Here is a 17,807-nt window from a genome sequence, read left to right on the forward strand (position 1 = left end):
GGGGTTTCACTGGATGGTCTCGATCTTCTGTCCTCATGATCTGCCCGCCTCAGCCTCCCAAAGTGCTGGGATTACAGGCGTGAGCCACCATGCCCGGCCTTAATTACAATCTTAACTTGCCAGGCAAGGGTATAATAAAGAATCTAACCTACTCTGCAGTCAGGGACAATATAAATGATGGTGCCATTCCCTGAGACAGAAAAATATGAGGAGGATCTGGTTGTAGTGGGGGATGAGTACAGCTTGGAATGCAATGAATTATAGGCAACTGTTGGAATACCTAGCTGGGGATTTGCAAGAGACAGAAACTTGGAAAGAGGGGCCAAAGAGAGAGTTAAATCCAGGGGAGACTAAGGAATATGTTGGAGAATAAGTTCCTAATGCATAGCCTTCCACTTTGGAGAATGAGCTAGGCCTTCCTAGAGACATCAACAGGGCAATACCACATTCAAACGTCAGCGTTTGGTGATACCACGAAGGTGAGGCTGAGGCAAGGGCTATCTGCCCAAGTCTACTGGCTCAAGAAAAGAGAAACATTGCTAACAAAATATCTGTGAAAGGTGGCTGGAGAAGGTCAGACACTGTAATTTGCAGGCATGAAAGAACCTAAAGCCCTGATCAGCCTTTTAGTAACCATCAACTTGGGTTCTGAAATGCTAAGTAACGGTAGGGACAAACGGGCCCACAGAGCAAGCACTCAAGATTTTATTTTCATAGATATATACTCGGTTTTTCTCTCATCTTTCTGGCTGTCTATTCCAAATTAATGTCAGAACTAGGGAAGAATTTGAAGACTAGAAAATTCCCTTCTCAGGCAAGCATGGGGACTCATGCCTGTAATCCTAGCACTTTGGGAGGCCGAGGCAGGCAGATCACTTGAGGCCAGGAGTTAGAGGCCAGCCTGGCCAACATGGCAAAATTCCATCTCTACCAAAAATACAAAAAAATTAGCCAGGCATGATGATGCATTCCTGTAATCCCAGCTACTCGGGAGGCTGAGGTATGAGAATCACTTGAACCTGGGAGGTGGAGGTTGCAGTGAGCCAAGAATGCACCACTGTCCTCCAGCTTGGGCAACAGAGTGAGACTGTCTGAAAAAAAGAAAAGAAAAAAGAAATTTCCTTCTCCTGCTGCCAACTTTTAATGGGGGGCCGGAAGCAAAGACGTTGGGAATTCTTGGCACTTAGGCCAGAGGGAGAAAAGTAAGATGCTATTGCCCTTTGTGCCAAACTTGGTCCCCAATGTCACCATCAGCCAGCACTTCCTTATCTCTTGAAGATTGCCTCTACCACCTCTTGGCCTAAGACCTGACTCTTGACCACTTTTGGCTCCCATCTTGGGTGGCTGCACTATGGCATGGGCATTCTCTGTCCCTTTCCTTGGCTCAGCCCTGCAGTCAAGCCTTCCAATGTCACCACTGTCTGATCTGGGATGTTTCAATCAGAAGTTCCTATAATCATGATTCTCTCTTTAATGTAAAAGGGCCTTCTAGTCTGTGTGGCGCATGAGATGTAAAACTGGAGTATAGAATCTGGGAGGGTAAGGACCGATCTCCGTCGTTCACCAGCACAGAGTAGAATTTCAATGAATGAACAAGTAAAGATTTCCCAAGTAACCTGACACATAAACCCAGGAAAGTTTTGATGCTATATGATAGGCCTAACAACTTGTTCAAATGAAGCTTTCTCCGAGTGTCTGCTGGGTGCTAGGGGGCTATATTGGTAAATAAAGCTCTGCCCTCAAGGAACTCTCAGTCTATGAAGTTACAGCGAATAAGCAAACTGCCATAATAAAAGAACATACGAGAGCTGTAGAAGAGCACAGAAAAGAAAATAAGTAATACTACCTGGAGAAGTCAAGAAAAACTTCAGCAAGCAGAGGGTATCTGAAGAGAGTCCTGAAAAATAAACAGGAAATTGCCAAGTAGACAAGGCTTGTGAAATGAACACTCTTGACAACATGAGCGACTGAAAGGATATCAGCATACAAACCCTGTGTATCCAGTCAGGAGGGTTTAATGACACAGGACTCTCTGGAAGCCCTCTCTGCATCATTAATTAAAGCCCTGATCACACTGCGATATGATCATCTGCTGATGGCCCTCCTCTGCACAGCCCCACCTGTCAGTGCCCCTGGAAAGCTCACCCCAATCTGGATGCTGCCTTTCAGATACTCCATCCCTCAAGCCAAAGCAGGGCTTCCCAGGTACAGTTTCCAGGCTCCACCAGGGTCTTGGCTCAGAGAAGACATAGCACTGCCCTCAGGTGAAAAGTTAATGAAGAAGGAAGGATGGAAGCCAGATATTCTTTATATTATTTCAGTAACTTATGTAGGGGTAGCATGCTGATTACAAGTACAGTCCCACACTGCATAATGATGTTTCAGTTGACAACGGACCACATATACAATGGTGGTCCCATAAGATCACATCGTATTTTTATTGTACCTTTTCTACGTTTAGATCCACAAATACTTATGATTGTGTTACAACTGCCTGCTGTATCCAGTATAGTAACATGCCACACAGGTTTGTAGCCTAGGAGCAATAGGCTATCCTATATAAGTGTGTTGTAGGCTATACCATCTAGGTTTAAGTATATTCTATGATATTTGCACAATGATGAAATTGCCTAATGACGCATGTCTCAGAATGTATCCTGTCATTAAGCAATGCATGACTGTAACTGGAAGCTCCCCATGATCCTGAGGTTCCAGGGAGAGAAGGGGTTCTGCCTGGAATGTGTTCTAACCTAAGCCTTCCAATGCTCTCCTGGGAATGTGCCCTAAGCTAAGTTTTCCAATACACAGATTTACATAGGGAAGGTAGGTTACTGGTGAGATTAGAAGCCTTTATTTTTCAGTGAAAGCTGGGAGTCCAGAGATGACAGTAGAAAGCACAGCCAGCTCATAAATCAGCAGCATTCAGGGCTCTGGACAGTCTCTCTATCAGCAAAGCAATTGATGCTTCTGCCAGGGAGGTTGCAAAGAAGCTGTTAATCACTATCTCATTTGGAGACTTGACACCCAAATGGAGGCACTAACACCCAAGTTATAGAGCTGAGGAAAGCACAGAGGTGTCAAATCTGTGTACACCAGTCTGTGAAGTCTTCAAGGGCCCTGAGGGCCAGGCTCTTCTCAGATGCTGCTCTGACTCTCTGAAGGCCTTTACAACCAAAATGAAATGAAGTAACTTAAGTCCTAGCTCAGGGGCAGGTTGAGAGAGACCCTCAACATGGCGACGTCAGGTACTTTGGGCCAAAAGAGAGACCCAGGAAACTGTTGCCATTGTGTTCTCTACCTCTGTCCCTCTCCAGCTGGGCTCGAATTGTCTTGTTCTCAGTGATGTTGAGTCCACATCGTGTTACCATGTTCCCCTGTACAGCCTAGGTCTTCACCTTCCCAAAAGCCATGGGAAACAGACTACTTTTTCCAGAACAGCTAACTGACTGTGTTCAACCTTCATGACCCAGTTCAAACAAGAGCCCCTCTCTGATTCTTCCCTCCCGGCCAACTCCAACTGAGTCCCACCCTTCTTGACCCTATAATGCTACACTGACAACTTGACTATGGCATTTAAAGCTTTAATAGTTCCTATATGGACTGACAACAGTATGTGCAAATACTTCAAATATACACGTATCACTAGTTTGTGCTTGTGTACGAGAATCTAAAATGGCCTCCAATGATCCCTGCCTGTCTGCAGGCATTCATGCCTTTGTGTAATTCGCTCCCCTAGAAGGTAGGCGAGACCTGTGACTTGCTTCGAGTCAATAGAAGATGGCAAAGGTGATGACCATCTCTTCTATATTTACATTATATAGGACAGCAACTTCCATCTCACTATCAGACTCGATTGCCTCTCTCTCCCTTTATGGTTTTGATGAAGTGAGTGATCATACAGAGAGGCCCACGTGGCAAGGAACTGAGGGTGGTCTCCAAATGACCGTCAGCAAGAAGGTCCTCATTCTACAAAGCCACAGGAATTGAATTCTGCCAGCAACCTTGTGAGTTGGGAAGCAGATCTTTTCCTATTCTAGATTTCAGGTGAGACACCAGCCCTGGCCAACATTTTGACTGCAGCCTTGGGAGAGAATCTGATGCAGAGGAGCAAGCTAAGCTATCCCCAGAATCCTGCCCCACAGAAACTGTGAGAATGTGTATTGTGGTAATGCCACTGGGCAGCAATAGACAATTAACACAGTACGCAAACTCTCAGCTGATAAGACATGCAATCAAAGGAGTGTGGAGACTGCTACTAAACACCTCTAGACCCACAGAAAGGCTCCATCAAACAGCCAAAGGCTGTTGAGAACCTGCACGTTTTAGTGGTAAAAAGAACATTTATCTAAAAAATGGGAAAGTGAAAAACCTCAAAAATTGGCTCCCCAAGACTTAGATATGAGTCCCAGCTCCTCCTCTAAGAGATTTACTAAGCCCAGCCTTCTCATCTATACATAAAATGGGGTCAGTAGGTGGGTAAGAGTGGCTAATGAGAGAATAAACTAGAAAGTGTTTTGTCAGGCCAGGTGCGGTGGCTCACGCCTGTAATACCAGCACTGTGGGAGGCCGAGGCGGGCAGATCACAAGGTCAGGAGTTCGAGACCAGCCTGGCCAACACAGTGAAACCCTGTCTCTACTAAAAATACAAAAAATTAGCCGGGTGTGGATTGAGACCATTCTGGCCAACACAGTGAAACCCTGTCTCTACTAAAAATACAAAACATTAGCCAGGCGTGGTGGCGGATGCCTGTAATCCCAGCTACTTGGGAGGCTGAGGCAGGAGAATTGCTTGAACCTGGGAGTTGGAGGTTGCAGTGGGCCAAGACTGCACCACGCACTCCAGCCTGGGTGACAGAGTAAGACTCCATCTCAAAAAAAAAAAAAAGTGTTTTGTCAAATGGAATGTGATAGACACATGTTAGTTTGCCCCAGAACTCTGGGGTGGCCTTGGGTAAGGCACTGTCCTCTCTTGGCCTCAGCTCCCTTATTGTAAAATAAGGAGGGAAGCCCATGCTATTTAATGTGTCCAAGGGCTCTCACCTTCTTTGATTCTTTTATTTTTTATTTATTTTTATTTATTTATTTATTTATTTTGACATGGAGTCTCGCTCTGTCACCCAGGCTGGAGTGCAGTGGCGCGATCTCGGCTCACTGCAAGCTCTGCCTCCCGGGTTCATGCCATTCTTCTGCCTCAGTCTCCTGAGTAGCTGGGACTACAGGCGCCTGTCACTGCGCCCAGCTAATTTTTTTTGTATTTTTAGTAGAGACAGGGTTTCATCGTGGTCTCGATCTCCTGACCTCATGATCCACCCACCTCAGCCTCCCAAAGTGCTGAGATTACAGGTGTGAGCCACAGTGCCCAGCCTGACCTTCTTTGATTCTAACATCGCATACCCATGAGAAGAGAGAAAGAGGCGAAAGTGGTACACTATGACATTTTACAATAGTTCCCCAGTCATTCTACTGGCCAGGGTGACTGTCTTACCATCAAGGAACTGGAAGCATTTGATCAGTCATATCTAGTCAACCTGCAGGGCCTACAACCTGGATTCCTCAACTAAGAGGGAAAATCCCCATTTGTTTTACAAAAGGAAAAAAGGATCAAGGTAAAGTCAGTGGGAGCCACCGAACACAAACTACTGATGCACTCTGAGAGGGGCAGTAGCTTTGATTTTATTGCTGAGCACCTTAACTATGTGCCAGGAGCTTTTATAAAAATGATCTCCAATCTTCACTACAATCTTATATAGGTTGTGTCATTCTTATTTCAAAGACAAGTTAGCTGAGGCTCAAAGAGAGTAAGCCCCTTACCCGAGGCACATTGCTAGTACATAGTAGGGCTGGGATTTATCATTATTATTATTAGAGACAGGTTCTCTCTCTATCACCCAGGCTAGAGTGCAGTGGAGCAATCACAGCTCACTTTAACCTCCATCTCCCAGGCTCAAGTGATCCTCCAACCCCAGCCTCCCAACTAGCTGGGACTACAGGAGCATGCCACCAAGACCAGCTAATTTTCTGTATTGTTTGTAGAAATGGGGTTTTGCTATATTGCCCAGGTTGGTCTCAAACTCCTGAGCTCAAGTGATTTGCTTGCCTTGGCCTCCCAGAGTGCTGGGATTACAGGTGTGAGCCACCACAGCTGGCCTGGGATTAAATTGTAATTTTATTTAATTCTAAGCCCCTGGTTTTCGCACATATCTCATGGCTCTGGGAGAGAGCAGCTTGGGCAGAAAGGACAGTCTGTGATTATAAAGCAAAGTAAAGGTTCTTGGCCTGCAGCAAGATGATGTGCAGAGTGTGGCTTCATTTATACTTGCCACAAACATTTACTGAGTGTCCTCTATATACTAGGTTATGTGGTAGGCAATGAAGATATAGAGTAACACCATTCCTTGTTCTTGTGCAGCTCAGTCTAACTGGGGAGACACCGTAGTATATAGTGGACAAACGAATGAATAAATAGCTGAACAAATGAATGAATAGGCAGACGGACACATGATTAGTCAGCCATTAGTGTTTCAAGCACCATGAGAGTGATGCTTAATACAAAGTGTAATGGGATCACCAGATACATGATAGGACCAGTCAAATGGCCAGGCATGGTGGCTCATACCTGTAATCCCAGCACTTTGGGGGGCAAAGGCAGGTGGATCACCTGAGGTCAGGAGTTCAAGACCAGCCTGGCCAACATGGTGAAATCCCATCTCTACTAAAAATGTAAAAATTAGCCAGGCGCTAGTGGCACGCACCTGTAATCTCAGCTACTCAGGAGGCTGAGGCAAGAGAATCACTTGAACCCAGGAGATGGAGGCTGCAGTGAGCTAAGATCATGCCATTGCACTCCAGCCTGGGCAACAAGAGCGAAACTCTGTCTCAAAAAAAAAAGAAAAGAAAAGAAAGAAAAAGAAAAAAATCACCAGGATTGTTATAAAATGGAACAAACCCATATTGTGCTCTAGGAAAGGGTTCAGGGAGGAGAAGAGAGTCCCCTCTGCTGGGACCAAAGGCAGGAGCTCCTCTTACAGAAGAACCTAACAGCTCACGTTATCCAACTCTATAAAGCCAGTATCATGTGGATTTCAAAATAGAGGCCTTCAATAAGAGGAACACAGAAACGCAGACATGCACATGCACAAACCCACACTGAACTGGCAGAAGGATAAAAGGGTCAGGCCCTCTGTGCTTAAAGCTAACAGTAATAGAATTGATAAACCTGCCCATGTTTTATGGCACCACACAGCAAAATAAAAATAGAATCTCTTACTTTCCTCATTAGCTGGACTTGGCTGCAGCAACTGTTTGGTTCGGAGTCACTGTGGTTGTTGGGAGATGGTCCATCTCTGGTGCATCAAAAAAGTATGCCTGTGGGAAACAAAGACCCAGCAGGGAGTTAAAAAGACAATGGTCTGGGTAAGTGTTTGTTAGAGTCCATGCTAACAGCACTTCTGGGCTCTCGCGGCCCCTAAGTTCTTCCTACCATATTTGTCATCACACTAAACTACAACCATCTCTGTTTATGTTTGTCTCACTAAATTGTGAGTACTTTTAAAAATTTAGCTACCATGTATTGAGCACTTACTGTATTACATGACTTACTCTTAATAACCCGATGAGGTTGTTAGGATTATCCTCATTAGACAGATAAAGAAACTAAGACTCAGAGAGACGGTCGTTTGATCAGGTGAACATGGCTAATGAGTGGTGAAGCCAGAACTCAAAGCTAGCTCTGTCTGACTCCAAAGCACAAGCTCTTAATCACTACATTATAAGTCTTTCCTCCAGGGCAAAGGCTGTATCCTTCTTCATGTTTGTGTCACCAGCACCCCTGCACAGGGCCTGGCATACTAGGTAACCAATCAATACCGAATGAACTGAACTACATTAGCTTGCTGCTAAACTAGTTAGTTGGCTTTCTGCAAAGACCTTGAAAAGAAAGTGCTAGGCATGCTTTCCCTAAAAATTTTTCAGCTGGGAAACGAAAGGTTTGCTAAGTGCTTCTACTCACCATCTACAACTTAGCCGTCAAAAGTCAGAAGGAGGTGGAGGAGGGAAAACATAAGGAGAATCTTTCCACCCATCTCAAGGTCTAGAGAAGCCTAACTTGAGCAAAGTCTAACTTGAGCCCAGGAAAATACCAATCTCACTACCCTTGAATACTGGTTGTTCAAAGGAAAGGTGAATTTGTTACTATATCAAGGCCCACTGAATATTCATGACACCACCTTGGGGTCAGTGCCCTTAGGAAGGTACACTGTGAGAAAGCCAACAACCATCTTTCACTAGCTCTGCTCTCTATCAGCCAGAAGGGGGCACCAACACAACACGTTGGAGCTCTACCCAATCTGTTGCTATTCCATGTTAACTTTCTGAAAAGTTTCCAGATGATGCCTTTCTCTGCAGACTCCCTCTAGTTTGCACCATTCCCAGAGCAACTCTATTACTTTTAAGAGGCTTCCTCCCTAGGAACCCTTCCAGCAGCTGTTTTCTGAGGCAAGAAAAGAAGAGTCCCTAACTTAAGTGGGGGATGGGGCCGCAGTGCTAGTGCTGGGCTCCTCCAGTTCTCCCACAGGTGCACTGTGCCACAAGCCCCCAGGATGCAGGAACGAAGTCTTTCTTCCAGGTTACCGCAGGACACCCTTGTAAGACAGAATGAGCAAAGACGCCCAGGTTCTACACCTGGCTCTGCTATTAGCTCACACTGTGACTTTGGACAAGTTGCTCCACTCACTTCGGCCTCAGCTTTCTGATCTATAAAATTTAAGGATTAGAAAAGATAACCTTGGGGCTGGGCGTGGTGGCTCTAGAGAGAGAGAGAGAGAGAGAGAGATTGGGTGTGGTGGAAAGAGAGAGGAAAAGAGAGAAAGAGAGAGGGAGAGAAAGAGAGAGAGAAGGCAGAAGGAAGGAAGGAAGGAAGGAAGGAAGGAAGGAAGGAAGGAAGGAAGGAAGGAAGGAAGGGCGGGAGGGAGAGAGGGAGGAAGGAAGGAAAATAAGATCTCAGCTGGATGTGGTGGCTCACACCTATAATCCCAGCATTTTGGGGGGCCAAGGAAGGTGGATCATTTGAGGCCAGGAGTTCAAGACCAGCCCGGCCAACATGGCAAAAGCCCACCTCTACTAAAAATACAAAAATTAGCCAGGCGTGGTGGCACATGCCTGTCATCCCAGCTACTCAGGAGGCTGAGGGACAAGAATTGCTTGAGCCCAGGAGGCGGAGGTTGCAGTGAGCCTAGATCACACTGCTGCACTCCAGCCTGGGTGACAGAGGGAAACCCTGACTCGAAAAAGAAAAGATGATCTCTTAGGACCATTCCTTGAACATCTTGAATTCTATGATTCATTAATTCCACAAATGCTTAATAATAATCACAGCCATCATTTGGGGAATGCCTACTGTGCACCAGACACATACTTGATCATTAATCTGCTCAAAAAATGCTGTAACAGGCCATTTTATCCCTTTTAAAGATGAGAAAGCTGAGGCTCAAAGAGATGGAATTTTCCCAAGGCTAGACAACTATGTGTCTGAGCTAGGATTTCAATCCAATCGAGTCCATCTCCATAGTCTGTGCTCTTCTAATTCTCCACCACATCCTGCAATTTGTTGCCTAGTCTATGTCCAGTCCAGATCTAGGCACCGTGGAGACCTCGAAGCTGAATCAGCAGGCTCTCTGAGTAGGGGCAGGGCACAGTTCCCTGTAAAAGCCGGCAGTAACCACCTCGAACTTAGGCTTGTACATCTCCCAACATACACCAAGGGTGCAGCCTCTAAGTGCTTCCTTGGTCATCCCTGCCAGGTGTGTTCTGGTATAACTTAGACATCATTTACATGTGCAGTCACCGAGGGGCCCCTGGCAGGTGTGGGGCTGTTATATGCTTCACTGCACTAAGGCAAAAACACCAATCTGTGTTCCCCAGGGGAGAGTGAGAAAGCCAAGCTGTCTGGTTCAGCTGGTGCCCCTCAGCTCAAATAACTCCCCTGCCAGTTCCTCTCTCTGCCTTAACAATAATGTCTTCCATTTACATGACTCATCATATTTTCCATGCTGCATATATCATTCAATCCTTGCAACAGTAAAGACGTTGCCATGGCATGCACGATTGGCCCCTGTTTCTAAGTGAGGAGGCAGGAATCCAGAGAAGGGAAATCACCCAAGCAGGCGGTAGTGGAGCTGGGACTGGAACCCAAGTTTCCTAACTTCTGGCTCAGTCCTTCTGCAGGAAACAATGCCTCCAGAAGAAAAAGGAGGGGCTGGTCACTGTGGAGAACAAACCCCAGGTACGGTGGGCCCCTGGCTAGACACCTGACCACAGGATGGTTCCCTTCCTCCAGAAGGAGAAAACTGTGCCTTCCTCTCCAGGAAGAGGCCCTGCACCCCACAAGGACCTCCCTGCTCCACAGTCCAACCCGTCCTGCTCCTCTGGGTCCCTTACAGACTGAACAGCCTCTTCTCCTGCCTCCTCATCTCCACTGCTTGCTCATCCAAGTGTGTAATGGGTAAAAAGTTCAGGAGAGATGAGAAGATGTCAGTGAGAGGCATCAAGGAAGGGTATTGTCATTAAGAGTGGGAGACTTCAGCTTTGGCCCCAGTACTAGTTGTGGGACCTTGGACCACTCTCACTTGGGTACTATGGAGGAATAAGCAGCATACTGGCCCTGGACCACTCTCACTTGGGTGCTGTGGCAGAATAAGCAGCATACTGGCCTGGCCGCGTCTGACAACACAGGCTCCTTTAATGACTTTGCATCTGAGGAACACTTCACAGTATGTGGAGGGCTTTCACAGCCAGCTCACAGCATCTCACAAAACCCCATGAAAACAACAATCCCTTTCACAGATGAGGAAACCAAGGTTCTGAGAAGCAAGTCTGTTGCCCATGTTTGCAGCGCTGAGCACCTCTCAGTCCAGGGCACTCCCTGCTTCAGAATCACACTCTCTTTCGGAAAGTTCCTGAGCAGCGAGATGGGCAGGTAAATTCTGGGTTCAGCGCCATCTGGCCCGAAATGCAGCAATAGGCACAGGAGGTAAAAGGTACTGCCATAGGTACTAGATGAAATGGGTTCTTTTTTTGTTTTTGTTTTTGTTTTGAAATGAAGTCTCGCTCTGTCACTCAGGCTGGGGTGCAGTGGCGCAATCTCAGTTCACTGCAACCTCCACCTCCTGGGCTCAAGCGATTCTCACACCTCAGCCTCCCTGGTAGCCGAGACTACAACCACATGCCACCATACCTGGCTGATTTTTTTATATTTTTGGTAAAGACAGGGTTTAACCATGTTGCCCAGGCTGGTCTCAAACTCCTGAGCTCCAGCAATCTGCCTGCGACTTCCTCCCAAAGTGCTGGGATTATGGGCGTGAGCTACCAAGCCTGGCCTGAAATGGGTTCTTAATAATAACCATAATACCTCCCTGCCCCACTGCTCAACCTGCCCTGCTCTTATTCCTTAGAGAAATGAGAAAGGCAATGCTTCCTCTCCTGCCTCCTTCTCCTCACCAACTTCTCAGCCATGTACATGAGGGAAAGAACTTCAGAAGAGAGACGAGAGATGCCAGTGAGGGACGAGAGATGCCAGTGAGAGTTGGTCACAATGAAAAGGATGTTCTTCAGCAGACAGAAAAGTTCCAGAAGAATCACGGCAGCATTTTAAGTGATCAACTCAGAGATTCCAAGTGCCAGAAATGAATAGTATCATTCTGCCATGAGTCAAACCAACAGGCCCACCTCAAGGGTTTAAAGCTTACGCACATGTAAAGTGCATGTAAACTAGGTTTGTGTTTCACAACTTGGCACTTTTTACAAAACTTGTTTAATGATAAAGCATTGGGATCTCATTGATGCATTTAATGAGACAGGTTATCTACACAAAAATGTTAAAGATCAAATGATGCCAAAGAAACACTGACTCCTAAAATTGCAAAACGTGACCAAGGGTTTGGAAACCTCCCATGTGGACAATTTTCTAAGTGCTGTAAGACACCTTCCCATGGCCATGTCCTTTCCTTCATTAGGGACCTTAACATTCTTGGACTCGGATTTTTTTTTTTTCAAAACCTGCAACAGGGCTTGTTAAGGCCATGGACAGCAAATTTTGTGTACAATGTATACAGAAGACACAGAACCATGTCTCCTTAGGATCAAAGGAAAGGGACCTAATTTATGGGCATTTATAGGACAAGTTCCATGTTAAGTGCTTTACAGATATCATTTTATTTGACGCTCAGAACAATCTTGTGGCAGTAAATATACCCATGCCACAGATTAAGAAATTAAGATTCAGAGAGGAACAATAACATCTGCAAGTTCACACAGCCAATGAGTGACAGAGCTGGTCTTCAATCTGTGCTTATCTGACTCAAAAGCATATGTTCTCCCTAAAAAGACATCTACATATGAACCCAAACACTATTTTAAATGTTGTTCACCTTAAAAGTAACTCCACTTTCCCATATCTGACTTCATTTTCAAGCTTTCTACCTTTAAATTTAAAACTTTTAATTTCTGGGGGCCGGGCGCGGTGGCTCAAGCCTGTAATCCCAGCACTTTGGGAAGCCGAGATGGGCGGATCACAAGGTCAGGAGATCGAGACCATCCTGGCTAACATGGTGAAACCCCGTCTCTACTGAAAAATACAAAAAACTAGCCGGGCGTGGTGGCGGGCATCTGTAGTCCCAGCTACTCGGGAGGCTGAGGCAGGAGAATGGCGTGAACCCAGGAGGAGGAGCTTGCAGTGAGCCAGGATCCGGCCACTGCACTCCAGCCTGGGTGACAGAGCAAGACTCCGTCTCAAAAAAAAAACACTTTTAATTTCTACCTTTAAATTTAAACTTTAAACTTTCTACATTTAAATAAAATTTTAAATTTCAAAAATCTTTCTAGGTATGTGCAGAAAATCAGCAAAGGCATCCAAAAACAGAATCCCCCACCCCAGCTCCCTAACCCTGTCAGCCCTCCACATCCACAGGCTCGGCGTCCTCAGGCTCAACCAACCATGATGAAAAATATTCTTTAAAAATATATAAGTAAAAAAACCCAATATGACAATAAAAATAACACACATTTTAAAAAACAGTATAATAACTATTTACATAACATTTACATTGCACTAGGTATGAGTAATCTGGAAACGATGTAAAGCACATAGGAGGATGTGTGTACACCATTTTTATATAGGGAACCTGAGCATCCATGCTTTGGTATCCATAGAGGGTCCTGGAACCAACCACACCCCTACAACCCCAATACTGAGGAACAAATGTATATAGACACTCATCCACCTCTATTTCCTCTGGTCAGACCCCAAATTCGAATCAGATTACTGAAATTAGGCAAAATCAAAGACTAAAGCCAAATTCTCATAATTTCACCACTTCCCATGTAGGTGAGTCTACTTAAAATGAAATTTTATTTCACAGAATCAATTTTTTTTTTTTTTTTTTTTTTGAGACAGGGTCTCCCTCGGTCACCCAGGCCGGCCAGAGTGCAGTGGTGTGATCTCAGCTCACTGCAACCTCCACCTCCTGGGCTCAAGCAATCCTCCCACCTCAGCCTCCCAAGTACCAGCTACTTGCGAGGCTGAGGTGGGAGGATCGCTTAAGCCACCATGCCCAGCTAATTTTTGTATTTTTAGTAGAGACGGGGTTTCGTCATGTTGCCCAGACTGGTCTCAAGCTCCTGAGCTCCAGAGATCCACCCACTTGGGCCTCCCAAAATATTGGGATTACAGGCGTAAGCCAATGTGCCCAGCCCATGGAGTCAATTTTAAAAGAACTGTTGTGTCTAACAGTTTGAGGTCCTTTAGCATTTGGATATAAAACACACCAAAAGAATATAGGAATGAACTCATACCAAGCAGCCCACAGAAAGCAGCATATGAAGCAACACAATTGTCACAACTGTGGCCAATGCAACTCGTCGGTTATCCTCACGAACAGCTGGCCAAAATGTCATTGCCAAGACAGATCCTGAGATGCCCAGGGCAATCATGACTAGAATCCAACGAACAGCTTTCTGGGGGATAATCCACAGTATCTGAAAGAAGAGAAAAGGAGGAGGGGAGAGTTCTTGGGAGGCATTCGTTCATTCCAGGCACATGTGTTTACAAAGGCCCTGAGCCAATCGGCAGCTGGGCCCCCACTGCCACCCTGGTTTTTCAGTACAGGCTGGAGGAACATCATGTACTGAGGCATATACTTTTATAACAAAGGGCCCAAGATCCAGTGAAGGCACTTGGCTCCCCAGACCCCTTTCATGCTGAACTTCTAACTTCAAAGGAGATTTTTCAGGAGCACATGAGTGTTGCACTGGAAATAATGATGTTAGGTCAAATTCTTGGTTGAAGTTTCCACCAAGAACAGGGCATCACTCAGAATCTGCTCCCTAAGTGTGGTACTTACTGCGGTGGGGATATAAATGAAGAGGGAATATCCATAGACACACACAATCTCCAGAAACGAATAGGAGACGATGTTCATAACTTTGCTGTTTCTCCACATGAGGAAACCCCAGAGTGCTAGAGGAACCAGCCAGGCATAGGCATAGATGATGGTAGCTGCTATGGACACTGAGGATGACAGAACACAAGTTTCAATCTCCATCATGCCTTTAGTAAACTATCAGAGCACTTCCAACACCTTATTGTACTTAAATCCTAACATGTCAATCGACTTCACTGGACCATGGAATCATGTCTTACTGGTCTGTAATCCCTGAGCTTGGCACAATACCTAACACACAGTAGGCACTCTAGAAATGTTTGTTGAATTAATGAACCTTTACCATTCGTCTTTGTGGTGAGGAACAATAGTCCCTTATATGGTTTTTATAATTAATTTAATAACTAACAACTAATATTATTAAACAGTTGAACTATGCAACTGAAATACTTCAGAGAGCCACACTGCAAATGTTTATATATAGGAGATATTTCAATCAAATAAAAACCAACTATCCCCTTGGAAGAACACGTTCTCTTCCTTGGTATAACAAGAGCTGACACTGACTTCTTTAGCAAATGTATTAAAAAGCCCTGGGTGGAGATTAACTCACTCTGCATGCTCTCTAGAGTTCCTCTGTCTCTGAAATTGGGAGATGTAGCTCACTGATTAACTGCTTGAAATATTCTCTAGTTTTACTTTCTTCCTTAAATAAATAATTCTGCCCCTGTGGCAAAAATGCTATTGAATAGAACCAGGCGTGGTGGCTCATGCCTATAATCCCAGCACTTTGGGAGGCCGAGGTGAGCGGATCACAAGGTCAGGAGATTAAGACCATCCTGGCTAACACCGTGAAACCCCGTCTCTACTAAAAATACAAAAATTAGCTGGGCGTGGTTGCGGGTGCCTGTAGTCCCAGTTACTCGGGAGACTGAGGCAGGAGAATGGTGTGAACCTGGGAGGCGGAGCTTGCAGTGAGCTGAGATCACACCACTGCACTCCAGCCTGGGCGACAGAGCGAGACTCCGTCTCTTAAAGAAAAAAAAAATGCTATTGAGTGGCTCCTCAGAACAGCAGCATTCTGCATATCCATGTACATCTCTCCTCTTCCTCTAGTAGCAGCATGCCCTGGAGGATTCCCTTTCCCTCTTCTGGAGTGGAGGGTCATAAAATTATGGGTAAGCCATGGCATCAGCCCTTGCTATATGAAATCAGCAGGTAATTCACCTAATGCATCTTGGCAAAAACAAAGGCACCCCTAACAATTATAGTCAGACTCTGGTTAAGACATGAATGCCCAAAACTTTTTGAGCTCCCAGAACAGTTTTTTCACACTGGGAATTGCCTCATTAGGCCAAATGTAATTCTGCTGCTATACTGCCTTTTTCTTGGATAACTAAGGGAAGAGGAGGGAATTACTCCCATGGCTATAGCTGTCACTTACTGATCAACTACTGGGCATCAGGTATTACACTCGGTGCTTTTTTGAGAGGCAATGTAGAATAATGGTCAAGGGCACAGACTCTGTATGCAGACTCCATGGGTTCTAGTCCTAGGAAAAGTAACTCTGGGGGGTAAGTTACTTAGCCTTCCTGTCTCAGTTTCCTCATCTATAAAATGGGAAGAAAAATAATATACTACCTTCTAATATTAATAGGAGAATTAAATGAATAAAAGCAGGTAAGAACTGTTCTAAGTAGAAGAGTGACTGATTGATAATAAATGCTCAATCGAGAATTAGTGTTTATTTTGTTAACTAATATGCAGCTACATTTATTTCATACAATCTATATCGTCATTTTAGAGATGAGGAAAAGGGGTCAGAGAAGCTAAGTTGTTTTGGTCAACGTCACATAATTAACAAGTTGGTAGAAGCAGGATCTCATCTCAGACGTGACTCATATTTTTTACATGAAATGGAAAAATGTTTATTGATAGGGTCAATGACCACTTTACCAGTATATACATCACATCACTTCCTGATACTGGGATGCCCAGTCAAAGAGGATAAGAACAGATAAAGACTCTCCTGAGTTTCCAGATCCCCAGGCAAAGTGGGTCACTCCTTCTTCTATGTCAATATACCTACACTTAGCTCTGATACAGAGGTTAATATGTTTACAGTGTAAACATATTATTGCTCTATTGCTGTAAACTGTTTACAGCAATAGTCATTTACTAGCTTTCTAACCACTGAACTACTTGAAGGCAGGATCTACATCTCATGGTTAATATTTACGGAGTTAAACTCAAATCAAGGTTATTTGATAGAGTTGGGATTGAATCCAAGTCTGACTCCATGATGGACAAGAAGGGAAAGTGGGCATGGAAGGTAGAGGGGAAGAAAAGAAGGAAGGATACATGGATACATTCTCTCTCTCTCTCTCTCTCTCTCTCTCTGTCTCTCTCACCTCTGTCTCGCCTCTCTCTCTCTCTCTCTTTCTCTCTCACACACAGCCACACACATATGCACAGGCAAATACATATCTTTCTATGCACATACATTGGACTAGTTGAAGGCAGGGTTCTATCTCATGGTTAATATTCATTGAGTTAAACTCAAACCAAGGTTACTGGATAAATAATGGGATTGAATATATGTGTACATATTTGTGTGTGCGTGTGTGTGTGTGTGTGTGTGTGTAGTAATAGGTAATGTTTACTGAACTCTTTTTGGTACAAACCACTATTCTAAGCTTTTTATATATATTAACTCTTTATTCTCACAATAGTCCTGTAAGATAAATATTATTATTTCCATTTCACCAATGAAGAACCTGAGGCTAAGACAGATGAAATAGCTTGCCCAACAGAGTAGAAACTAGTGAGTGGTGGAGCTGGAACTGAAGCTAGCAGTCTAGTTCCAGAACTAGTGCTCTTATCCAGGCTACTTACAGCCTCCCGACAGCAGAGCAGGCAGGGAGGGAGCCAGGGAACCGAGAAAGTGGTACAGGTCAATCTCCGACAAAGCCAAACCTCCTCATTTGGGGGCAGCTGTCACCTGCAGGTCTCTAAAAGCTGTTTTGTTTTTTCTTTTAAGTACCAATACTGACCCAAGAAAGGACGTTTTAAAACAAGAATGTCATTCACAAGCCCATCCCTAGACACATTCATTTCTGCATTTTCCCTTCCAGTCTTTGATCATTTACAGACCTCTCTCCCTTTTTTTTTCTTTTTTTTTTTTTTTGAGACAGAGTCTCTCTCTCTGTTACCCAGGCTGGAGTGCAGTAGCGTGATCTCGGCTAACTGCAACCTCCGCCTCCCGGGTTCAACCGATTCTCCTACCTCAGTCTCCTGAGCAGCTGGGATTACAGGCACGTGCTACTGTGCCCGGGTAATTTTTGTATTTTTAGTAGAGAGGGGGTTTCACCATGT

General features: G+C 44.9%; 1 protein-coding gene across 5 annotated transcripts in view; it reads right to left on the reverse strand.

The window, feature by feature from the left end:
- The window catches only part of YIPF1 (Yip1 domain family, member 1), a 42,087-nt gene that overhangs the window by 2,270 nt on the left and 22,010 nt on the right, over nt 1-17,807 (reverse strand). For 3 of the 5 annotated variants that reach the window (XM_011926318.1, XM_011926317.1, XM_011926320.1), the window contains 3 exons: nt 14,394-14,560; nt 13,846-14,028; nt 7,268-7,365 (listed from right to left, as the gene is read on the reverse strand). In XM_011926318.1, coding sequence (XP_011781708.1) covers nt 7,276-7,365; nt 13,846-14,028; nt 14,394-14,560 — 440 coding nt within the window. In that variant the 3' untranslated portion in view covers nt 7,268-7,275. Of the gene's footprint in view, nt 1-1,846; nt 1,898-7,267; nt 7,366-13,845; nt 14,029-14,393; nt 14,561-17,807 lie in introns of all 5 variants that reach the window. The other 2 variants (XR_001000068.1, XR_001000069.1) reach the window with 1 other exon arrangement.

Source organism: Colobus angolensis, unplaced genomic scaffold, assembly GCF_000951035.1.
Source record: "Colobus angolensis palliatus isolate OR3802 unplaced genomic scaffold, Cang.pa_1.0 Scaffold68, whole genome shotgun sequence".
NCBI classification, from domain to species: domain Eukaryota; kingdom Metazoa; phylum Chordata; class Mammalia; order Primates; family Cercopithecidae; genus Colobus; species Colobus angolensis.